This window comes from Fonsecaea pedrosoi, assembly GCF_000835455.1.
Source record: "Fonsecaea pedrosoi CBS 271.37 unplaced genomic scaffold supercont1.2, whole genome shotgun sequence".
NCBI classification, from domain to species: Eukaryota; Fungi; Ascomycota; class Eurotiomycetes; order Chaetothyriales; family Herpotrichiellaceae; genus Fonsecaea; species Fonsecaea pedrosoi.
This window is the reverse complement of record NW_013550614.1, coordinates 3,761,820-3,785,228: the sequence shown is the minus strand read 5'-3', so window position 1 is coordinate 3,785,228 and position 23,409 is coordinate 3,761,820. Positions and strand designations below refer to the sequence as shown.

The following is a 23,409-nucleotide window of genomic DNA, read 5'->3' as shown; positions in this document are numbered from 1 at the left end:
CGCAATGTCTGTCTTTGCCTCTACCTCTACCCCGTCCTTCTCCTGTCATTTGAGAGTACCTCAGTAGGTAGTATATATCCTATTCTATTCAGTTCAGCAGGGGTCCTTGTTATTCAGATCAATTCCCGACTAGCAAACTGGACAAGATTTCTCCAGTCATGAAATTTTTTTTTGGCCCAGATAGATGCGACAGTCGCTAGAGCGACAACGTTTTGAATGTTTCATGGTAATGGTACTATACAACGCCGGCGCTATGCCTGCAACAGCAGGATACCTCTTTCCACTAGATAAACCCCCAGTTTGAGGCGAGATAGGTTCACTTCCAGCTGTCACCCATTCTCGTAGGAATCGGCTCCTTGCTCTGTCTTATATTTTTGCGCGTTCCGCATCCAATATTCATGCCATATAGCGCCCAATCTAGTCCACATTCTCGATTCGTTGCACAATTATGGCGGTCGCTGCACCTCCTCCGTTGCAAATGGCAGCACATCCGTACTCGCCAGGCTTCAGCTGATGCAGCAATGTTGTCAAGATACGCGCGCCCGAACTGCCTAGGGCGTGGCCGATCGAGATAGCACCGCCCAACAAATTCACCTTGGCATTCTGCAGTCCCAGGATCTGTGCAGAGGTTAGTCAGAGACCTTGACGAGACGTAGTTTCGAAATATAGACGACTTACCTGTTCATTTGCCTTGATGACTGCTGCAAAGGCCTCGTTAAATTCCCAGATGGCAATGTCATCCTTGGTCAACCCAGCCCTTTCTAGCGCGATAGGTACAGCCTTTGAAGGCGCGATAGGGAAGTCCACTGGATCGATGGCTGCATCGGCTGAACTGACAATTCGCGCGAGGACACGGCTTCCCTTGCCATATTCTCGTGCAATTTCCTTATTGCCCAGTACCAACGCACTAGCACCATCATTGAATGTTGACGAGTTCGCTGCCGTCACTGTTCCCTTCGTAGGATCCTTTACAAATGCCGGTTTCAAAGTGGGAACTTTGTCCTTCTTCAAGTTGTTGTAACCCTCATCTTCGGAGACAATAGTGTCTCCCTTCTTCCCCTTGACCGTGACAGGGACAACTTCGTCTTTGAACTTGCCCTCCGCCCAGGCCTTTTGTGCCCGTTCAAAGCTTTGGATGGCATATTCATCCTGCATTTCCCGAGTGATATTGAACTTTTGGGCCGTATTCTCGGCGCAGTTCCCCATGTGAAACTGGTTGTACACATCCCAGAGCCCATCTTCGATAAGACCGTCCTTCAATTGCATGTTTCCAAACGCCGGGTTCTGCGCTGCTCTCGGCAGATAGTAGGGAACTCGAGACATGCTTTCCATACCGCCTGCAACTTGTGCCTCCGCCAAGCCGAGCTGGATGTTCTGCGCCGCAATAACAACTGCTTTCATCCCCGAAGCGCAGACCTTGTTGATGGTTACAGCTTCAACTGTGGATGGTAGACCGGCGAACATAGAGGCCTGTCTGGCAGGTGCTTGACCGATGCCCGCTGCAAGTACATTGCCCATATATACATCTGTAATCTTGGAAATAGGAACTTTTGACTTTTCAATGGCAGACTTGATGGCTACGGCGCCGAGTTGCGGCGCGGACATGCTCATAAAGCTTCCGTTAAACTTGGCTGTCGGCGTGCGCGAGGCAGATAGAATGTATGCTTCGCCGATCTCTTTGTTGCGAGCCACTGGGGAGGTCGCCTTGGAGCTCATATGGCTGCGCATTTGCGAGAGGCGGGCGCCAGCGCTGGCGGGGGATGCGCGAGAAGCCATGCGGGCAGCGGAGGTGAAGGAGGGCATCACGACGGTGTCGGGGCGCTGAGAATCCAGGTTTGATGTAAGTTCGAACACAGTGACACGAGTAGAAATTTTGCGATCAACTGCACATGTCAAGGCTTGCGCGAGCGGGGATGAGGAGGATTACCAGGAGCGAGAGAGATGTAGCGTACCGACCAAGTATTTGACAAAATCACTTAAGCCTGAGGTAGAGACACTCTACTAATCAGTTAAGATCACAGGGGAGTGCGAGGAGCTTCTTTCATAGTCGACTGGCATTGACTGGAAGGCAAACTTGGCCTTCGGTCTTTCCCCCAGCTCGCTGAAGTGCGGAATCCGACCTTTGCGCGGAAGAATATCCTCGGCTTGATGGAGGAATTTCGGAACAATTTGGGAGGTTCCAGGCAGGTAGTCACGTGAAAGAGATAGAGGGTCTACTCCGGAGTACAGCCACTGGTGCCACTTCCCCCTTTCGCTAGGGTGGAGTGTTCATCGTCCCTTCTGGAAAAGTGAACCAGATGATGGGCAATCCACTGCCTCGTACTCGGGCGCCACTCCGCCTTCGCTGCTCTTCTATCTCTCGACCTCGCGTGCGTTCCTTCTGATCGCCCTGTCCCCTTTACACACCGAGTTGTACACTCATCTACATCGAGGACCAAGTCTCTATCGACCCTCTCTTCGTCTACCAAACCTCAACATCAAAAAAATCCACCATGTCCACCTCCGCACGACGCCGTTTGATGCGGGACTTCAAGGTACGCCGCCTATATTAGATTACCAGGTTTGACTTGACGCTGGCTTTACCATGAGTGCTAACCCACGGCCCTCGTAGCGAATGCAAACAGATCCTCCTGCCGGTGTCTCTGCCTCCCCTATCGCCGATAACGTCATGACTTGGTAAATCCTACCCCTCCGTATTCAACCCACCTCAGAACGACTTCTGACCGAAGTTCAGGAATGCCGTGATCATCGGTCCTGCAGACACTCCCTTCGAAGACGGCACGTTCAGACTAGTCATGCAATTCGAAGAAGCCTACCCAAATAAGCCGCCGGGGGTGAAGTTCGTTTCACAGATGTTCCATCCCAACGTGTATGGCACCGGCGAACTGTGCTTGGATATCCTACAGAATCGGTGGTCTCCAACATACGACGTGGCTGCAATCCTGACATCGATTCAGAGTCTATTGAACGACCCCAACACAAGCTCCCCCGCCAACGTGGAAGCGAGCAATCTCTATAAAGATAACCGAAAGGAATATACCAAGAGAGTGAGAGAGACGGTAGAAAAGAGCTGGGAGGATTGAGGCCATTGAAAGCGACTTCAAGAGATTTTCGAACGGCCTGTGTTTTCAGCGACTGCATCTACAAACGGGTGGGCTGGCGTCAAGTCATTATCGAGCATTTCTTTTTTTCCAAAGGGGATTTTTCTCGGGATAAGCGATTCCTTGGATATGGAACATCACATTGTCACTTCAACATTTGCATGCCTGGAGATTAGCGAAGGAGTTTCTGCGACAGATATCCCCCTCAGGGTCTCAGGCTGAGCGGTCAGGCAAGAGCAGCTCCCCGGCTCTTTGTTCTCGAAGCTTTCGCCGACAGTGGGCCACAGTTTTGTCAGAAATGGGTTGACCTTGATCAGATAGCTCCAAGATACCAATCATAATGGTTCACCTCCTGGTTATCTCAATCGGTTCGGGATTGGCATCAAAAATTCGACCGCACGAATATGTTCACACGCTTCATGATACATCCGTTGATACTCGTGTCTATCATTTGGAATATACTCCATCAACCCCATTCCTCCTCCTTATCTGTAAATTATTCACGCCAACGCTCCCATAGGATCCCACAAGGGCAGCACGGTCGGCTCGGCTTTCAACACGTCGCGAACCTCCTTGGCGACGAATCCCGGATCGACCACGACCTGGTACACGAACTCGTCCATCCATTTGTCGGTCATGACAAAGTATCCTTTGTCGCCGGCGCTTTCGCCCCAGGAATTCATGACGCGCCATCTCACGCTCTTCTCGCGGCCCTTGCCGTCGTCTTCCATCTGGACGCCCGTCAAGACCATGGCGTGCGTCATGGCGGACTCGCGGACCTTGAGGCGCTGAGACTTGGACAGGTTGAGCGAGATGTTGAATGCTAGGCCGTAGTCGTACAGTTCTGGATCCATGATGCCGCTCTGAGAATTGGAGAACTTGCCCACGTCGCTGCCAAAGAAGACGGGGATACCGGCTCGGAGCATGGCAACCGCGGCTCTCTTCATCGTGGCCATGTCGACGTTGACGTAGGTGATCGGGCGTCCCCCAACGACGTTGCCCAGGCGGGAAACGGTGAGATGGGACATGTACTTGTTTCGAGGGTCGTTGACCAGGCTGAACATGCGAGAGACTTCAGCGCCACCCAAGCTTCGGACCACGCTCGGAGTGGACAGAGATTTGGCCAGCTCGAGCGGCGTCATGGCTAATTTATGGTACTTTTCGTCCTTGTCGTAGAACTCCCAGGTGAATTTCTCATCAGGTTTGGGAGGTGGCCCGAGCATGAGCGTCAGGATGCAGTGGATTTCACGCATCATCTTTGCTTTTGCTAGCAGCAACGAGGATGACCGTCGGGTATTGGACGAGACTCCGTTGTGGACAAGAGCACGGAGAGCAAGACCGTCTTCGCGCAGTTTCGTCGTCAGAATCGACCCCATGGCCGAGGAGTTCATGGCGTTGTAGCTGTCGGGGTACAACTTCTGCGGAACCTGAATGCCACAAAAAACGTCAGTAATCGAAGTTCCAGTACGAGCATGGCCGCAGGTATCGCCTTACCAGTCCATACTTCTCCACCAAGTTACTCGCCATATCCCACTGGCCACCATCATTAACAGGCGCCCCCAACAACTCCTGCACCTCTCGATCTCCCAGGTCCTTGTCGGCTGTATCTATCATCTGTTCCAGGAACCAATTGGCCTTCTCCATCTTGTCCCAGAAGAACAAATACGACTGGCTCAATTCAAACTCTTTCAAGTTGTGTTTCTTCATAATGGGTACTCGCAACACGTTTGTCGTGGCGAACAGCCAACATCGTCCCGAGGACCGCTGGTTTGTCACGGGCGAACCCTCGAAAGGGATCTTGACATTGAACGTTTGTGTGTCAGAAAGAGTTGCGACTTTGTTGCTGATCACGGAGCGGATGTCGTTGGAGAGCAGGGCGTTCAATGCGAGGCGGTTTTTCGGCGAGGAGAGCAGTTCCCTCTCCCATTCTAACGTGGCTTTGACGTCGAGGGAAGGATCGGTCGTGTACGAGTGCGGGATGCCCTTCTCGGCCGTGATTTGGATATAGTCGTGATCGGCTTCGACCTGAGAGAGCTTATCGCGTGTGCGGAGTGATTGGAGTTGTTGCACGAGGATCTTCTCGACCGCGGGCTCATTGACATTAGACGAGCTCTGGGAGTTGCCCATTTTGACAATGGTAGATATAATGGATGTGATAGGAGAGAGCGCGAGTTTCTGATCTCGTGCCTGAAGAAATGAGGACCTTGAAGGGAGGGAATGAAGGACGGCAGGTCTGGAGGCGGGGGGAGGTTGGATGATCAATAATGGAGCCCGACACCTGGGCAGATAAGCGATAACGGAGAGAGACAAGGCACGGATTCACGTGAAGGTGGGGGGCAGCCACGGGGAGAGCCATGAAGCCTGGGCGGAGGCACCGCGAGGCTGAAGCCGAGCCCAACTTTTCTCCGTGCCCAGGCTCTGCTAGTTGGCTAGGCAAGCTTAACACAACAATAATTTATGATACGTGACATTGTTCCCTCTCTAATCATGACAAGATATCAGATACATATACTGCCCGAGACGTTTATTACTGGAAGTCCAAGAAGGAACGTGGCTGATATCTCTTTACGCAAACAAATACCCCAAGTAACCTAGGAGACCAACCAGAAGTCCACCAGTCAGCTGCTCACTGCCTTTATGGTCCAGTCTCGCTGCAGGGTTGGAATTGGGATTGGCACCTGGGGTCGCCCCGCCTACAGTGACCACAGAATAAGACACTGAAGGGGCAGGGGTTGTCGAGGGTGTCTCTGTGGCAGGAGTTGCAGTCGTGCCAGCCTCGGTGGAGAGCCCAGGATCGGTGAGCTGAAGAGTTGCGATTTGTTAACTGGCTGTACAGAGAAGAGACCAGCGGGGTTTACGCGGGAAGAACTCACTGGATTTCCTTGAATACTGCTCCCTGGTGTTGCCGAAGTCGTCGCCGATGCTGCGGACAATGAAGAAGTGATTTGGGCATCGGCTCCAAACAAGGTGCAGAACCCTTCCAGCGCACTGGCGTCGCTTGCTATTTCAGTGTCGATGGTGGCATACTGCGATGCACATGAGGACGCCAGGCCGTCGAACTCCTCGGGACCCCATGTCAGCGTTGAGAGCTGGGTGGTGCAGAGACAAGAGGCCTGCGAAGTCGCGGGGAGCAGTGAGAAGTTGCTGGTTTCAGCTTCGCACAGTGAGAGCACGTCGACCAGAGCTTGACAATAGTCGACGGATGTGTCTTGAGCAAGTACGGTTGATAAGCCATAGGCAAGGAGGAGGAGGAGGAGGAGGTGCTTGGCCATTGCTCACAACTTGCTGTTGGTTGGGTGTTCCCGGTAAGGCCGCAACGGACAAACTGACTATTTCTCTGCAGGTGGGCTCGAAGAAGGTTCGTGTAGGAGTGGCTACAAACCAAACGTAGGAGGGACATGCTGCGAGCCTTTTATGTTCATGGTATAGTACAGCGCTGAACGGCAAAAATAGCTGGCGTGCCTCTAAGGTCACACGAGCCCTCAATTTGTGTCGATGGTGGCTGAGATACGAGGCTATTTGTTTCTGGACCTTGCAGGATGTGATGGCTTGGAAGGACCCGAGACGGCGGAGAGTCTGATGGTGTCCTACCTCGTCCCCTGCACAGTCGTTTTCTGCGGCCCTATTTGAGACATTGTGACAGCTTCGGTCACATTATTGGACCTTGAAGGGGAATATGGTTGAGGAATACGAGCGTCGAGCAGGTGGCGTTTGCTCTAGGCACATCGAGACACTTTCAGGGGTAAGGCTGGGCTTGGTCTATAACTGCCACAATTTCAATTTTGGCGAGCTGTGGCGTTTGAGTCTGTCTCTCAGCCTCACGGGGAGATTGCGTCGCTTTTTCGAAAACATCAATGCAAATAAAGCTGAGCTGGCGCATAGCGCTCAGGCAATTGATGGCTAAGTGGTAAGTACAGTATGAGGACCGAGTCCTGATACCCTTTATCCATACAAGTCCAATACTGCCAATTGCTGAAAGCAATGTCTTCTGATCCCGGCCACATCTATACTGGATCATGGGTCAACTACTCCAAGGGCCCCATCACTGGAGGGACATTGACTCTGTCCAGCTCTCATGGAGCTTTCTTGGTCGCATTCCTCGGTGTGTTCATCACCTTGGTTGGATCGCAATTCTGGGTTCTTGTCAGTTTCACTCTTCACCAGCTGAGTTGCACCAAGACATATGACGGGCTCAAGAAGCAGCACCAGGTGATCCTGCGGAATAGCGGGACATCCGCTGGCGCTGCATACGAATTGCTCCTCCTTCCATTCAATTGGAAGCCAAAAAAGGGTCAATTAAAAACCCTCGATGGTTCCCGCCTATGGCCCTTCTTGAAACGCTCCTGGCTTCTGTCCCTCGTCCCCCTCTTCTCGTTCGGGTTGTTCGCTGGCGCTGGGGTGCTCTCTTCCCAAGTGACCAAAGCGGCAGGCGACGAGTTGCTGGTCTTGGGCTCTAGCTGCGGACAATGGAACTTCGATGCGCAAGCGCCGATGAGCTCGTATCTGGAGAAGTCCCAGAACGAGAGTCAGATTGCATCCAACTACGCCCGCGAATGCTACGGAGCCTCGACACGGTCAACTACCTGTAATACTTATGTGCATCAACAAATTAAATGGTCCGAGGATCAGAATACTACTTGTCCATTCAAGGGCGGAATGTGCCTTCCGGGCGACACGGCTGCCTTGAAGCTGGACACGGGCTATATCGACTCCCATTCGATGCTGGGGATCAATAGTCGGGAAAAGGATCGCATCAATTATCGACGAGTCACCACTTGCGCGCCCTTGAATGCTTCCGACAGGATACTTCCAAACAAAATCCCTGGCACAAGTATCATCTATTACAATTACGATTTTGGGCCTCTGAGTAGTGGCAATTACACATGGACATACTATGAAGTTTTCTCTACTCTAGGTGGACTTTTATACTCACTCTTGTAAGTTTACGCCGCTGGATAGTGCGCAGCTCGAGGCAAGCTGACTGTATGTAACCAAGACAACAGGTGAACGAGGCCGGGGCACCCAACCAGTCTTGGTTTCCAGATCCTGATCTGGCTCAGACAGACGCAGACATCACTCTCTTCATGTTGTCAGCTAATAATGTCGCATACACCAAGCCTGTAGCTGATCCCTTCTTTCAAGCAACGAAGCAAATCAAGGTTGAAACATCATCGGGAACGGAAGTGTACTACAAAGCGAATGGTCAGTGCCTTCTCCCTCCCTTGCTCTACGCTCATGCCCGAGCGCTTCAGCAGCTAATTCTTGGTGCTTCGAGTAGATTACGACGAATTTGTCCACTTTGCGGCCTGCGTGGACCAGCATCAGCTTTGCGACCCGAATACTACCCCTCCAAACTGCACGGCTCTTCACGGATGGACGACTCTTCAAGCGGGAGCATTGGATTTACCATGGACTACGTCGCGTCAGCTGGCCACAGCGCTACGTGTCCAGCAAGTGTTGCAATACTCGTCCATGTTCTACACCACTTCTGGACGGGGCGGTCTGGCTCTGCGTGCGTCGGAAAAGGTGTCGGATATCATCAGCGCAGGCCTCCCAAATAATCAGTGGATGCTCGAGATGTCGAATCTATTTGCGATGGCGCTGGCTCGGCTCCAGCACAGCGTCGTGGAGTATGCCACGGGGCCTTCCGACGTTACAGATGGGATGATCGTGCAAGGCCCCTCGGACTCGGAAGGTCGAGCTCTCTGCTCTGCACAGATGATACGAAACACGGGCTTGTACGCGAACTTCTCGGTGCTCGGCCTAAGTCTTATCGTGGGGTTGGGGACACTCATCATTATTGCCAGCATTGTTCTGGAGGCTGTGGTCGAATTCTTCCGTCGTCGCCGCCAATACAAGTCGGTCAACGATGCTGTGGACAAGAGCTTACAGTGGGTTCTAGACGGCAAATTCCAGCTCATGCGCCTGGCATATGAAGGTATCGGTGTCGGGACGTGGGTTCGGACAGGGCAGCATATTCCAGTGGTCAAGGAAGGAGAACAAAAGATCTTTCGCGCATTCAAGGAATCCAAGATGGACCGTGGGGACTCCTGACGGAACATCGAGTCTGTTCAGTTGATATCAGTGTATACCTCTGTCTACCTCGAGACACGCTGATGGATGACCTCACTCACACATCATTCCACGCGATGGATAAACCGAGGTACGAAGGAGAGGGTGTCATGTCGTGCTTCTTCCGTCATTCAACCCGCAGATGTCGACCACGAGATCTTCCTTTGCCGTTCAATCCCAGCGGAAACCCATGGCAGCCACTCAGATGGGCGAATACGAGCTCCTCCCCGTCCTTGGCACAGATAATTCCACATTCAACGGCTTCCAATGACGCTCGGGACAGAATGCGGGGTTCCGTATATTATGAAAAGCCAAGATGATCGTCGACAAGTAGCTTTATCAAAACCCCTGCTTGTGTTGCATTTGTACCTCCAAGCCCTTGTTTGCTGCCTCTCACAACTCATGCCGGTCACCTCTAGCAGCTTGGCAATTGTCATTCTCCCATGCTTCGATAGGAAGGAGCCACGGGAGCACGATCTGAGGGATGGAGTTGTGTTGCGGTTCTTGCGGAAAAGGTCGACCATGATCCACTGCGCTCGAGTGATAAAGAGCAGGATTCTCCCTGCTCATACAGCAGATATGTATTCACTCGTCGGACCGGAATCTAGACATCCGAAATGCTGCTCAACAGGCTTCTCGCTCTACTCGCTCTTCGTTCGATCGCCGTGCTTGCTTGCGGGCGAGAACACCTCCGTTCTCAGGTGTTTGACCCGCATGTTGCTCTTTCAAAGAGGCAGGAGACAGTGTTTCCTCCCGTTCTAGACCAGAATGAAGCCATCTTGCTCAATTCATTTGACAACACCACCATTGAGAGTTGGAGCTACTATTATACTCATGGTCTTCATGTGGCCGGTACCAATCAATCAATGGCCCAATGGACGGCCGATCGCTGGAATGAGTACGGCTTCACGGCGGGCTTGGTATCATACTGTACGCCCTCGGGCTCCTTTGCGAGAAAACAAGACTGAGTGAAAGTAGACGTCTACCTGAACTACCCGGTGTCACATTCATTGACCGTATCCTACGCCAACGGTTCGACTTTCTCTCCATTACTTGAGGAGGAGGTATTGGCAGAGGATGAGACGACGTCTTACCCCAACAGAGTGCCTACTTTCCATGGCTACTCCTTCACTGGCGACGCTGAGGCCGAGTACGTCTACGTCGGACGCGGCCAAAAAGTGGACTTTGAACGCCTAAAGGCATTGGGCGTGCAGCTCGAAGGTAAAATTGCACTCGCGCGCTATGGCGGTCCATTCCGCGGGCTCAAGGTGAAGAACGCGCAGGATAATGGCATGGTTGGGTGCATTATCGTAAGTTACATGTCCCCTTGACCCTTTGCAGCGTATGGAAAACTACTACTCGGCTGGATTATTGCAATGCCATTCGACATGACAAAGCGAGGAATTGACACGTTTACAGTTCACAGACACCGCAGATGATGGGAACGTTACCGAGGCGAATGGCTATGCAGCATATCCAGATGGACCAGCGAGAAACCCTACCTCAGTACAACGTGGCAGTGTCGAATTTCTCTCCACGTACCCAGGTGATCCCGAAACACCAGGCTACCCGTCGAAATTTGACTCGCCAAGGTCGGACAGGTCTGTGGTGACGCCTCAGATACCGTCTCTGCCGATCTCGTGGAAAGATGCACAGCCTCTCATCCAAGCTCTCGATGGACACGGTCCAGACGGCCAGACGATCAACCGCACCAACTGGATCGGCAAGCTCAATGCGACCTATTCGAGCGGACCGGCTCCAGGGACCACTATTTCCATGTCCAACGTCATGCGTGACGAGATCACTTGGATCTGGGACAGTATCGGAATCATCAACGGCACTAATGAGGACGAGGTCATCATCCTCGGAAACCACCGTGATGCCTGGATCGTGGGCGGTGCGTCCGACCCCAACTCCGGCTCTGCCGTCTTGATAGAGATGGCCAAAGCGTTCGGGGCGCTCTTGAAGACCGGCTGGAAGCCCAAGCGCACGATCGTCTTTGCCTCCTGGGACGCAGAGGAGTACGGCCTGCTCGGGTCGACTGAATGGGTCGAGGAGTACATCCCCTGGCTCAAGGACTCGGCGGTGGCGTATCTCAACCTCGATGGGGCCACTTCCGGACCCAACCCAGAACTGTCCGCCACTCCCGAACTGCACAAGATCGCGACCGAGACCATGAAGAAGGTCGTCTACCCCTACCACGGCTTCAACAACCTGACATACTACGACGTCTGGTACGGCTTGAGCGAAGGCGAAGTGGGGGTACTCGGTTCCGGCAGCGACTATACGGCGTTCGTGCACAATGGCATTGCTTCGCTGGATACGGGATGCGGCGGTGGGGCCAATGATCCCATCTACCATTATCACTCCAACTACGACAGCTTCCACTGGATGACCACGTTTGGTGATCCGGAATTCCTCACGCACAAGGCTGTTGGGCAACACCTGTCCCTGCTGGTCTACCATCTCGCCAACGAGGACATCATCCCATTCGACGTCGAGAACTACGGCGTGCAAATGACTCTGTACCTGGACGAACTGGCCGATCTCGTCGAGTCGGAGAACGCCACTTCCAGCGTTGACCTCTCGCCCCTCGAAGCCGCCATCTCAGCCTTCAACGCGTCAGCTCAGGCATTCACCTCTTTCGTCCAGACCGCCTCCACCGACGCCGATGTCAAGCTGGCAAACGCCAAGTTGAGGGACTTTAGCCGCGGGTTCGTCTCCCAGGGCGGTCTGCCCACCAGGGAGTTCTACAAGCATGTCGTGTTCGCGCCGGGTCTGGACACGGGCTATGCCCCGGTTGAATGGCCCGGGGTTACAGAGGCGGTTGACGGCGGTAACCTGACACTGGCGCAGCAGTGGGTCGAGAAGTCGGCCAGGGCTGTGGAGGTTGCGGCCAACATCCTGACACCGTGATTTGGTAGTTGTCTGGAGACGGGACTGGAGTTTGCAGTCGCGCAAAAATATGTTAGGTGCTTTGCATGCTCACAAGCCTCACGAAGAGCTGCGGCCAAGTTCGACCGACCATGGAAAGTCGTTGGCATGAGTGTATGTATACTGTGCAGGTGCAGGGCATGAACAGACAGACTCCATCGAAGATGTCTCAGTGGAGTTGCTAAACCATGTGAGAAGGCAGGAGATGTAGGAGACTTTAGTTCACATATCATATATATCAATCAAACAGTAATGAATATCTCATCAGAATATCGGGCGTGTTGACAAGGAGGAGCGAATGTATACATTGCAGTGTTCAATTCACCCTCCCTGGCGCAATAGAGAGGATGTTGGTGTGATAGTGCCAGCACTAGAGATGAGTTGCAGATCCTGTCATGTTAGCCTGGAAATTCAGTCATAGTTCAATATACCCGGCAGCCATGCCGGCAAGCTACGTCGGGCCAGACTCTGAGGAACCATTAATCCGTCTTCGCGGGTAGCTTCGTCGCCGGTTATGTTTAGATGGTGGAAATCCCGTAGAGAGGTAGTATGTTACACGTATCTATATAGTCCAGGCTTGGCCTATGTGTCTCGATGATGAGTGAGGCCCTTCACCTTGATTACTGGCGCCTTCCAAAGAACTGGGTGACCGGTCCCTGGTTGAATGGTGTCAAAACCGGCCGAGGTCGATACATTTGAGCTGAGTAGTCTGGGTACGGACGAGTATAATACCAGTAGACGGATACGCCGCAGTGTCTCTGAAGGCAGCAGGCCGACATATCCCCCCTCCCGCCATTCCTGACCGGGTCACGCCCAACAACACGGTCGGAATGGGGTACCCACGCTTTACCCAAAGAGGTCCCTGCACTAGTCCCAAGATGGAAATCTTGGCAACACTTGGCGCTGATTATTGTTCCATGATTGGTCCGGGGATCCCATGTGGCATGGAGTGACTGCTCTGCAAGACACAGTTCGCATGGCGCAAACAACAAGGACCGGTTAGAACGACTACAAATGAAGCGATGAAGCAGCCATAGACGAGGCCAGAACTTCTTAGTAATGACAGCCAGCCTGTCGATCTCTTGCGATCTTGTGGAGCCCTAGAACTTCCTGGTGCCCGTTCCTGAGATGAATCTGCTAATCAGGCGAAAGCCGTGAGCTCCTCGCGCGTCCCCTCGAATATGTTTAATAGTCGTGCCGTCTCTCCAGAGCTCTGCCGTCCTGTATCCCTCTCTGCCGGACCTGGTGACTTGAAAAAAGGCTCTGAGACATGGACAGTCCACCCGAGTTCGACTCGCACGCGTTTGTTTTTCTCGTGGATTTCAGCTCTCTCCGTCCATCGTCTCACTTCGAACGAAAGTCGGCGATCAATAGCCATGCTGCCAGGAGAATGCACTTGAAGCGGAGAGAGTCGACAAAGGATCGACTTCGCATCAGTGGCATGTCGATCTGGACGTGGCAAGGCACGCTGTCGAGTGGACGAATCTTGAAAACGGACGAGCCTTCTTCTCTTGATGTGGCGTGCAAGAACCAAGTGAGTTACGCGTTGAATAGATCCAGCTTCTTACTATCTGCCTGGTGTATGATGATCCTTTACCATGTTCTGGTACCTCGAGAGTTACCCTAACGCAAGTCTCACTCCCCGCAGGAACGCAGCAGAAAGCCACCGCCACTCAGCCTTAGGGGTTGTCGACATGATCTAGAACTGGCTAGACAATGCTGTCTCAACAGCCTCACCTGTCGCCGGTCTCGAAGACGGGTTCACCGTGATGCTTATACCCCAGAACAATCGACTCACGATCGTTGCTGTGAAGGCTTGGAGGATTCCAACGAGGATGACAGTCGTGGCTTGAAATCAGAGCCGCTGTCTCCAGGTTCGGAAGGCGCAATCCAAAGCCCAAAGGCAGCAGCGAATTCGGTAGCTGTCGTCGATCCAGGAGAAGGGGCTTGTTTCGCCTTGCAGTCTTTCATCTGCACAAGCGCCGAGCGCGAGCTTCTCCATTGTCGTAAGCATTCCACCCTTCCACATACTCACTAGGGGCAAGTCATAACATACTCCGCACATCCAGTTTACAATACGACGACAAAAGTGGGCCATACTTGTGTCCCGATAGCCACTCTATGCTACTTACGACAAGTGGCGCATCAATTCGTCCATGACGAGGCCGTTATGGAGCTGACCCGGTCGTTCTCCAGTTATGTTTGGTCGAATTTCTTGGGGGGAAATGTCCACTATGAGAGACGGGCGTTGACGCATAAGATCAAGGGGATGGCGCTCGTCATCGAGCAGCTGGGGCACCCGCAATCCTCGGCCTTGGAGAGTTCCATTCAAGCGGCTTTGATCTTGTCGGCAATAGAGGTGAGTAACCCCCTCCCGCAAGTGGGGCGTACTCTAAAATATATATATGCCTTACAGGCCTGTGCAGGGAATATCGAGGGTTTCAGAATTCATATCTCGGCTGCTAGACAGATGGTCAAAATTTGTGGCGGCCTGGATAATCTCAGCCCGCTCCTAATAGGGCAAATATGCTCGTAAGGGGCCCTTCTCTCCTGCAGTTCGATCATGGCATCTTGCTGACATGGTATTGCACTCCCGATGGAAGATTCGAGCCAGGTATTCACCGAGCGATTGGTACTGAGACATTTCCTTGTACGGATCGCCACTTCGGCACCTTCCTTCTCAATTGCCGGCGAGACGTTGCTACAAAGCATACCGCATTCAACAGAACATCACCAACTGCCAGACAACCTATTGAAGAGGTGCAGGAGTTTTGTGATCCCCTTGATCTGCCCCCGAGTCTCTACTTCTCTGCATGTATTACGGAATTTCTGTCAGTTACGAAAGAGTTTCGAGAGCTTAGTATTGCGAGGAGTCAGTTCTTGGCCGATCCATCAACCGAGTCGCGGTCCGCATACGCTTCAGCAAGGTGTCGATCAGTATCGGACACTTTTAGCTCGGCACTCCAGTGGATCCTCAACCCAGACTACACTCCAACAGAATCAGACCGTAGCAAGCAAAAGTCGACATCTGCGGCTGTGGAACAGCAGAATGCAACGGGATTAGTTTGTTTGTTCTACATCCACGCCACACTTTGGAGGTATAGGCATGAGCCAGTAGAGACAGATGGGTACATGAAGAGCGTGGCGGAGAAGGTGCAACGCAACGGTTCGGAGTTGAGTAAAAGTCTGGATGCATTGTCTTCACTGCTTGTTTGGATTTGCGTGAGCGACGAGAATTTGAAAATGGAGGACAAGCAAGTGGGTTGGAGAGGACTGACGAGGCTGGTCTCCCGCTTAAGTCGTGTTGCGTTGAGGTTGAGCAGACGCAGCCGAAGGAATCTGGAGCTGGCGCTATTTGAAGGCCTGCGAGGGAGGATGCAGCCATCTATGATTGAGGAAGTTGAATGTGTCGAGAGTCCTGAGCCGACAACCGATGATTGCATTTGGCCCAATCTTGAGGGTATCTGGAAGGAACTCATTGAGTAGCATTACCACTGCCACATATCTCAAAGATAGCTGGGCAGGAAAGGGCACACCCACAAGCATCCGGAATGGACGAGGCTCTCGCCTTTGAGTCCATCGGCAGTCTGGAACTCATACCGCATATTTCGCCTACTTTACCAGGTGCGATATTGCCCGTGCCATGAACCGCACGGCAGGTATCCTTATCTGCTCTGCCGAGATTGGCGACATGTTCAGCCAAATCATGACTACTGTTGACCTTCGCCAGAGTGACTTGAGCGCTAGAGAGTAGTGAGTATGTATACCCTCCGTCTACGAACCTGATTGGATGTGCCTACTTGACACCTGGACCGACCCCTCCGCTAAGGACGAGGTATTTCTCTAGGCACCCGCTACCGAAGGAAGGCAAAACTATCCTTATGGACTAACCCATTACTGTGAAAAGGAGGCGTTCTCGTCCCGCGGGCTTGCAGGATAACGATAGCAAGCTGCTCTGTGGACCGACCTATGAGATATGCCCTCCCCAACTTTGGCCTTGTTTGAACAAGCAGAAGACATTGGATGGGGCCGACATATCCGTGGCGTGATATTGGCTTTCTTTGCAGACCAAGAGTCTTCAACCACTCTTGGGCATCATCGCTAAAAGCCACTTCGCTTCATGATTGATAATACCGCCACTTCAGCGATCTCCTCGTCGGGATTGGGCGCTCTTGGACTGCCCAAGGGCGTGTCTCGCTAGTTATTGAACAAGCCTCTCCTTGGACAGTTTGGGAAATGCTTATTAAGGCCTTGGGATGTCAAGGCACCACACCAATGCTGTATAGGCACAATCTGGCTTCCGAGGCGTGAACTGGCGCAAAAGCTGACCTCTGAATGATTCAGCAAGCGGACTGGGACTTCAACACGCGCTCGTCGTGCTCGGTTTGGTCACTAAGGAGGTTCCGACGGAAAGTTCCCCCAGTAGCAGCCAATGCGGGATGGTTCTCGGACTGCAGCCCTACATCAACGTCTCGGGCACCTGGGTGCCAAGGTGTCTAGAGCATCTCGGCTGGGGGCTGGAGAAGCTTCAAGCAATCAGCAGCAGAGCGACAACACCTAGCCCTGCCGTTGTGCGGAAACCTATTTGGTCGACACGGCCTCTCAATCGCCCTTGTAAGACCGCGACACACAAAAGGGGAGAGAGACAGAGAGAGAGAGACAGACCGACGTCTTCTCCCGTCTACCTTCTCCCGTGGCCATGCGAGACATCATGGTGATTGTCTTTCTCCTGCCTAGAAGGATATGTTGCTGCATCAATAGGTTGAGCGTCTAGGATTATACCAGATATTCGTGGCAAGGGGTGAACCTCTGAATTTGTGGGATCCAACAACTCCATGGAGCCCATTGAACTATGCTTTGTCGAGGGCCGTCCCAGCAATCCAACCCAACGGGCTAAAGAACTGGTCAACTCGGCTGTCCGCGCGCACAATGCCAAAGTCACTCACGCGAAACGCAGTAAGAATGTCGCGGCACTTGTCGCCGGGCGCCAGTCAGCCTCGATTGAGCCGCTGGTCACTCGCTTTCGCGTAGTGCCGGCAGCGCGTGAGCGAGACCGCCAGCGAGCCGACGAGGAAGAGGTCTCGAAGCGGGCGCAAGATATTGCTCGCGCAGAACAGATGGGCCACTTTAAAGGCAAGCAGTGGTTATACGCCATGCTGCACCGCCAATGGATGGATGCCATATGGACTCCCTTTTCGGGAAATGTTCCAAAGCACATTGCAATATGTACGCAAGCCTTGTTCTCTCAGTACCGCTGAATCTAGAGCTACATTTCCCTCGGAGCTGACACGCTTTCATTCAGACCAGCAAATGATTGTACCAAACATCCAACTCGCTTTTGAAGTCTTCCACGTGCGCAACACTCACAACTACGAGTTTCTTCTCTGGATGACGCGACCCACGACGTCGGGTTATCATGCTGGGGCTGCTGGGTTGCAGCTTCTCTACGACCAACAAGTCTCACCTGGGTGTGGACAGACCCGTCAATGTCTCTCCCACAAGGTGCAAGCGTCTGTAATCTTAAGAGAGACCTTGTCCCGGTCAATGACCAGAGTGCCTGACGACGAGTTGCTCGTCATCTTGTCCTTGGCCACGGTAGAGGTAAGACTGAACTTCATCCTAACATCGTTACGCTGTCCACATCTAACATTCAAAGTAGAGGACCGTGGACTTGTCGGTACACCAGTATCATCTCGAGACACTGTCAAAGATTGTCAAGGCTCAGGGTGGTATACATCTGGTAGCCGACCACCCTCAGTGCACGATTCTCCAGTAAGCACCATATTTCTCAATACCGTAGATTCGAAGAAAGGCAGGGGACAACATTGGTGAATCCTTGCTAACACCTGACGTCTCTTATGGTAGGTTCGACGCATGGTGGAGCCTGTCAACAGGACTCCGATACTTTTCCTCCCCGCTGTCTCTCCCTCAGCCTGAAGCCGAGCCGGAAAGGCTATCGAGTCGCTTTCGGGACCAGATCCACGAGGTTCCTGTGGGCTTCCACCGCTTTATTCTCGACGGGAAATGGTCCGCCAGCACCGTCGAGATCCTGATCCGTCTCGCGTACGTCTACCAGCGAGGAGGGAAAGTGGAAAGAAATGAGGCGGGACGGATCATTGGCCTTCCCATTACGGCCCAGCCAGTATGGCGAACTTTTCAAGAGGCGTGTCCAGCGCTGGACGCTCCGGGGGCAGACCTGGAGAAGCTCCTGGCACTGGCCTTGGTCTTGTATTGTGGTATCGGCTTCGACTCGGCGCCCGTGTCGAGCAATGGGGGTCTCGCATCCAGGGGGGCTCTAACTAAACTACTCACTTTGGATGAGTCGTCGTCGTCGTCATCATCATCATCATCGTCCTTGCCAACGCGCTCGCCCTCGCCCCTGCCACAATCAACCAAGTCGCCGGACGATGAGCCCTTCGTCTTTTGGATATGGATGGTTGCGATCTGCGCGTGGCACAATGCGTCAAATAGCGGATTCCTGCCGCCGGGCATCGACCTGCTGCAGAGGTTGCGCCGGAAATTTGTCAAGGTCGGCGATTGGAAGACGGCCCAGGATCTCTTGGAGCCGTTTTTCTGGAACGACAAGCTTAGTGAGTTGTGCAGGCCTAGGTTCGACGGAGAGGCGTCGGCGTCTTGATATATTACCTACAGCTACGTCCATTTTCTTACTTGGGTAGTAATCAAACTGTGATATTTTGGTACATACCTAAGCATCATAGGTAGTCGAGGAAATTCTATGAGCAGAAACCCACTGCAAGCACATCGGACTCCTTGTGCCCTTGTAAAGGTCTTGCCATCTAGTAGCACATGCATGGCGTTGGGAGCTTCAACCCCTTAGAATTGTGGTCGTGGCGAACGAGAGGTGATTCAGAACTCATATACCACATATCTTTGGTTACTACTACAATAAAAAGTTCATCCCCTTATCAACTGCTCCATAAAAGCCCGAGGTCTGAACAAGGAAACGCCTGATCCATCTGCCTTCCAAAATATGCCATCATCACTTCCCATATCGATTTCCAACCCAGAATTCAGCAGCGAGCGAGACGACTGTCCATTCCCGACCTCCATGGCAGTCGCAATTCAGACCAGATCATGTCAGGTCGATTTCCGACTTGACAGAACTGACGTGAAAGCCCACGATCCACGAGTACGGCAGGACCTTGAGGACCAGGTTGCGGAAGTAGTAGGCCAGGGAGCTCTTCGGGATGAACATGTCGGCCATGCGCTTTGAGCGGGCCTGGAGGCGCTCGATGGCCGGACGGAGCTTGGCCTCGTGGTTGCGCAGCGCCGCGAGCACGTCGTCGGGGGTCTTTTCGAGTTCCTTCCCCAGGATCTCGGCCGACACGAGGGCCATGCCCGCGCCCTGCCCGGACAGGAGCGTCAGGCAGTGCGCGGCGTCGCCGAGCAGGAGGACCCGCCCCTCCGACCACCGCGGCAGCGTGACCAGCGTGAGGCTGTCGAGCGTGACCAGCGCGTCGGCCTGCTCGGCCTGCTCGACCGCGTCGCGCACCTGCGGCACGCTCTGCGCCGTGACTTGGCGGAGGATGTCGAATTTGGCCTCCTTGGACGTCCCTGTCGTCGACAGATCCCGCTCCTCGCGCCAGATGTTCATGCACGTCAGGCCCTTGTCGCGCAGCGAGAACAGCATGTCCAGCTGGCCGGGACGGTTGAACGAGTAACAGTCGTGGTCCTGCTGGGATTCGGTCTGTCGGTTGCTGAAGTTGTACGCCGCGTAGTAGTAGCCCAGGTGCTCGAGGAAGTCGCCCTCGCGGCCTTTCCAGAGGGTGCGCCGGATCTGGGACCGGAACCCGTCGGCCCCGATCAGCAGGTCGGCCTCGATCGTGTCGCCGCCCGCGAGGACCACGCGCACCTTGTCACCCTGGTCGGCGAACTCGCGCACCGTCTCGCGGAACCGGATCGACGCGCTGGAAGGGAGGTGTTTCGCCAGGAGGCGCGCCAACTCGTCGCGTCGCACGGGTAGCGCTTCCAGCCCCCCGCCGTGCACGTCGACGTATCTGATCCGGCACAGTTCCCTGCCGTAGCCGTCGCTGATGATGTTGTACTCGAAGTGCTGCGACACGGACTGCAGCTCGGCCAGGAGGTCCATGTGTTGGACCGTCTCGTGCCCGAGCCCCGAGATGGTCATCGAGTACCCGCTGGCGCGGAGGGCGTCGTCTCGCTCAACCACGACGGACGTCCAGCCCGCCTTGTCGAGCCACCATGCGGCGGACAGGCCGGCGATGCCAGCGCCCACGATCACCGCGACTGGTTTGGTCATGGTGCGGCGGGCTTGTCGTAAAAGTATCCACGATCAGAGAGAGCGAGTCTTGCCTCTAGAGAGTCAATCGATCAGAGTGCTCGGCAGGAAATGTCGACACATAACATACATATGGACCAGGTATAGTATATAGGTCAGATCAGATCAGATTAGATACTGCAACAACATAACATAACATGGCTGCAATAGCTCCATGAGCTGCCTCCAGATGCGAATACGAGCTCTGGCAGCGCAGTGGCAGTGGAGTGATTGACATCCCGATATCGGATTCCAAGACCGTCGACACATGTGCGTCCAAGGCTTGTCTTGTCTTGTCTTGTCGCCTCGTCTCGCTACCCTACCTACCTACCGAGGACTTGTGCTGGTACTGGTACCAAGTGGCTTGGAGTGGTGAAATATGTACCCGCCACGCGTTTCATGGGCAGATTCGCGAGCTTCGGTTGGGTGGAAAATTGGGGTTGGGGGGGGGGGTCAAGCTTCTCTTGGAACGAGCGACGCGCAGCTCCCAGGCGAACGCCACAGAGATAATGAATGGCTGGCCTGAAGCCTAAGAATGAGGACCTCGACAAGGCAGACAGGGATTGCGGTCTCGGGTTGACCCCATTCTCGCTTGGTAAAATGTCCGTAAAGGAGGAGGGAGGAGGAACTGTATGTGTCCTGTGTGCTGTGGACAATGGACCGAGTGCTGGGTATTATCCAGGGACATCAAGCAGTCTCGCAAGTACTCGGTATTGAGAACCAATCACTGCTGTATGTCAAATCAACGGGTGTTATTCAGGTCGAGACAACGCCACTGCCCTCACGTGGATGACGAGTATATCAGTCCTTCTGTGAGGTCGCTGGATACAGGCCGTATCTCGTGCATACTGTACTAGGTACATAGTACCTACCTACCTACAGACCTATCCAGACACCTAGATAGCGTGCACCAGATAATATGAAACCCGTCTCTGTCACGCCGTGTGGAGTCTTGTCACTCTACGACACAATCTAATTTCTGCCATCAATCAATGAATAATGCTGCTTAGAACATCACACAGTGCATTCAAAAGACGGGTGAGGATATGGATGCCGAGTTGGGACGTCAGCATAAACCCAGTATTTCGGCGCTCTAGGTTGTCGTGGCGTGGTTGATTTCCCAACGAAAGAACGGCTTGCCGATGTAGAAGATGACGAGGTTGCTTTGACGAACAAGGCCAAACGTCGAGAAAAAAACTGCGAAAGCTTGGAACGGGAATCTTGGAAGCCACAGGAATTGACATCTGGGTTGCGAGAAACGATCTTTTCCACGCGCGCCGTGGGAAATTTGGAATGGACTCCTGGTGGGCCACTATGAAGCCGGCTTGGACGAGCGCTCTGTCGAAGAAGTCTGCTGAACAATGGCTTATCTTTATTGCAGAGGGGATGCCAGAAGAAGTGAAGAAGATCCTTGGAGGCTTACAACTTCCCATAAATGACGAACTCGAACGTCTACATCCGGTCAGTTCGACGAATGCCGGGGTGTACGCTAGGCTGGTCACCTCTCGATACTCGGTCCCAGCAGCCAGTGACCGATATTTGTACGTGGGTTCAGCCAGTAAGTACGGCAGTGGACTGCAGGGCAGAGTCAGTCAGCACATCAGAAAGGGCCAGGAAAGACTGGTTCGGGACCTGAGAAGCAGGGACCTCCTAGCGCCCGGCCGTTTCGTCACCTTGATGACCATGAAGATGGACAGCGCTGAAGAAGAACACGTCTTCGAAGTGCGCAGGACGGTGACGTTGGCAGAGGCAATCTTGACGATATGGTTAGGCGCCACTCCAGTCCCCTGGTCACCATCTCCCAGGGGCTGTGTCCATGGGATTGGCAGACTCTCAAGTACAGAGCATGGTCATCTCACAATCCCTTGGAAGTAGACATCATGCTGCCAAACAATGAGATGATCGGGGTTTCATCCGTTACATAATGAGGCGGGTCTGTATGTTCTCGACAAAGCTTCTGCGTTCTGTAATAGCCCAGACGGAGGGGGGAGGAACGAAGCTGACCTGCGAGAATACCCTGACTACCCTGCAATGCTCCCCGCGGGAGTCCCTAATGGAAAATGGCATAAGCGAAGAAACTGTTTCTTGGGGGACCGAGGGATATCAACGCTTTCCTTTTTGGGTATCGATGTGCTGTCGGATCTAGATTCTAGGTTGGACCTGAATGACCGACGCAGAGACGGTAGCAGGATTAGTCCCAGTAGGATCGCTCTGGACCTCGTATAGTGAAACTAGCTCATGAAGGGAGAACCAAAGATACCTTGACCTACCACGAGAAGACCACAATAAAAGCAGCGTCTCTGGAGGAACAGATTAGAATTGGTGTTCGATCCTCCGCTTCGTTGGTACATGGAGGAAGCCTCTCCATTGCTGCTTTCGAGACACCTGCATTCTGGGCCGGACCTGTACGGCGTCCGGAAATCCTTCTGTCCTTTCGTTCGCAGTTTTGGTCGACATACTTGTCTGCTGTAACAAAGCAGATGACGGGCCTCTTATCTATTGTCACCCTCGAGACACCCTGCCGTCACCTAGCGAATCCGCCCGCGCCCATGGCTCTTTGCGTCCATATTCGCGGCTCCTCTCTGTGACGACCAAACCTTCCCACGCCGATATACCCGTCACAGGAACCAACCTCGAAGCAAGCGTTCAATCTTGGCTTTGAAGCTCACATCATTCAGCTCTTTGAGGGCCTGGATCACATCTCCCATGGACTTGAATCTATCATGCCGACAGTCGTCAATCAGCCGGCTCGTTGGAAGACCTGATAGGTCAGGAACTTGGCCCTGGAAGCTGCCACCAATCGATGACAATTGTGGCATTTTTGTCCAACCTAGGCCGTGCTGCATGAATGAAGGATGAGGTTGAGAAGAGAAGAGGGGGGAGAGAAGGACATGCCGCTGCTTTTGGAGGTTTCTTTCCAGCATGCCAAGAACGGACTCCCATCATACCCCTGGTATTATCCCTAGTAGGAATACCTAAGCAGCCTGGCAGCCCGGCAGCAAA

The 23,409-nt window shown here is 53.4% G+C and overlaps 10 protein-coding genes across 10 annotated transcripts; 6 read left to right on the top strand and 4 right to left on the bottom strand.

The window, feature by feature from the left end:
* Positions 1 to 417: 417 nt before the first annotated feature.
* Positions 418 to 1,803, bottom strand: Z517_03337 (uncharacterized protein; the record flags this gene model as incomplete). The annotated part of the gene is made up of 2 exons (XM_013432445.1): positions 418 to 618; positions 679 to 1,803. The coding sequence occupies 2 exons, from the start codon at positions 1,801 to 1,803 to the stop codon at positions 418 to 420; spliced, it is 1,326 nt and encodes a 441-aa protein (XP_013287899.1).
* A 689-nt stretch (positions 1,804 to 2,492) lies between these two features.
* Positions 2,493 to 3,083, top strand: Z517_03336 (ubiquitin-conjugating enzyme E2 2; the record flags this gene model as incomplete). Its single annotated transcript, XM_013432444.1, has 3 exons — positions 2,493 to 2,534; positions 2,612 to 2,676; positions 2,735 to 3,083. The coding sequence occupies 3 exons, from the start codon at positions 2,493 to 2,495 to the stop codon at positions 3,081 to 3,083; spliced, it is 456 nt and encodes a 151-aa protein (XP_013287898.1).
* Positions 3,084 to 3,601: 518 nt separating this feature from the next.
* On the bottom strand, positions 3,602 to 5,228 carry Z517_03335 (uncharacterized protein; the record flags this gene model as incomplete). The annotated part of the gene is made up of 2 exons (XM_013432443.1): positions 3,602 to 4,528; positions 4,596 to 5,228. The coding sequence occupies 2 exons, from the start codon at positions 5,226 to 5,228 to the stop codon at positions 3,602 to 3,604; spliced, it is 1,560 nt and encodes a 519-aa protein (XP_013287897.1).
* A 438-nt stretch (positions 5,229 to 5,666) lies between these two features.
* Z517_03334 (uncharacterized protein) lies at positions 5,667 to 6,373 on the bottom strand (the record flags this gene model as incomplete). Its single annotated transcript, XM_013432442.1, has 2 exons — positions 5,667 to 5,903; positions 5,975 to 6,373. 2 exons carry the CDS (start codon positions 6,371 to 6,373, stop codon positions 5,667 to 5,669), a joined length of 636 nt encoding a protein of 211 aa, XP_013287896.1.
* A 709-nt stretch (positions 6,374 to 7,082) lies between these two features.
* Positions 7,083 to 9,155, top strand: Z517_03333 (uncharacterized protein; the record flags this gene model as incomplete). The annotated part of the gene is made up of 3 exons (XM_013432441.1): positions 7,083 to 8,038; positions 8,098 to 8,303; positions 8,380 to 9,155. The coding sequence occupies 3 exons, from the start codon at positions 7,083 to 7,085 to the stop codon at positions 9,153 to 9,155; spliced, it is 1,938 nt and encodes a 645-aa protein (XP_013287895.1).
* A 635-nt stretch (positions 9,156 to 9,790) lies between these two features.
* Positions 9,791 to 12,089, top strand: Z517_03332 (uncharacterized protein; the record flags this gene model as incomplete). Its single annotated transcript, XM_013432440.1, has 3 exons — positions 9,791 to 10,103; positions 10,152 to 10,483; positions 10,593 to 12,089. 3 exons carry the CDS (start codon positions 9,791 to 9,793, stop codon positions 12,087 to 12,089), a joined length of 2,142 nt encoding a protein of 713 aa, XP_013287894.1.
* A 1,288-nt stretch (positions 12,090 to 13,377) lies between these two features.
* Z517_03331 (uncharacterized protein) lies at positions 13,378 to 15,593 on the top strand (the record flags this gene model as incomplete). Its single annotated transcript, XM_013432439.1, has 4 exons — positions 13,378 to 13,641; positions 13,756 to 14,113; positions 14,177 to 14,466; positions 14,664 to 15,593. 4 exons carry the CDS (start codon positions 13,378 to 13,380, stop codon positions 15,591 to 15,593), a joined length of 1,842 nt encoding a protein of 613 aa, XP_013287893.1.
* A 1,349-nt stretch (positions 15,594 to 16,942) lies between these two features.
* On the top strand, positions 16,943 to 18,744 carry Z517_03330 (uncharacterized protein; the record flags this gene model as incomplete). The annotated part of the gene is made up of 4 exons (XM_013432438.1): positions 16,943 to 17,333; positions 17,410 to 17,708; positions 17,767 to 17,879; positions 17,973 to 18,744. The coding sequence occupies 4 exons, from the start codon at positions 16,943 to 16,945 to the stop codon at positions 18,742 to 18,744; spliced, it is 1,575 nt and encodes a 524-aa protein (XP_013287892.1).
* Positions 18,745 to 19,200: 456 nt separating this feature from the next.
* On the bottom strand, positions 19,201 to 20,388 carry Z517_03329 (uncharacterized protein; the record flags this gene model as incomplete). The annotated part of the gene is made up of 1 exon (XM_013432437.1): positions 19,201 to 20,388. The coding sequence occupies one exon, from the start codon at positions 20,386 to 20,388 to the stop codon at positions 19,201 to 19,203; it is 1,188 nt and encodes a 395-aa protein (XP_013287891.1).
* A 1,332-nt stretch (positions 20,389 to 21,720) lies between these two features.
* Positions 21,721 to 22,281, top strand: Z517_03328 (uncharacterized protein; the record flags this gene model as incomplete). The annotated part of the gene is made up of 1 exon (XM_013432436.1): positions 21,721 to 22,281. One exon carries the CDS (start codon positions 21,721 to 21,723, stop codon positions 22,279 to 22,281), a length of 561 nt encoding a protein of 186 aa, XP_013287890.1.
* Between the last annotated feature and the right edge of the window lie 1,128 nt (positions 22,282 to 23,409).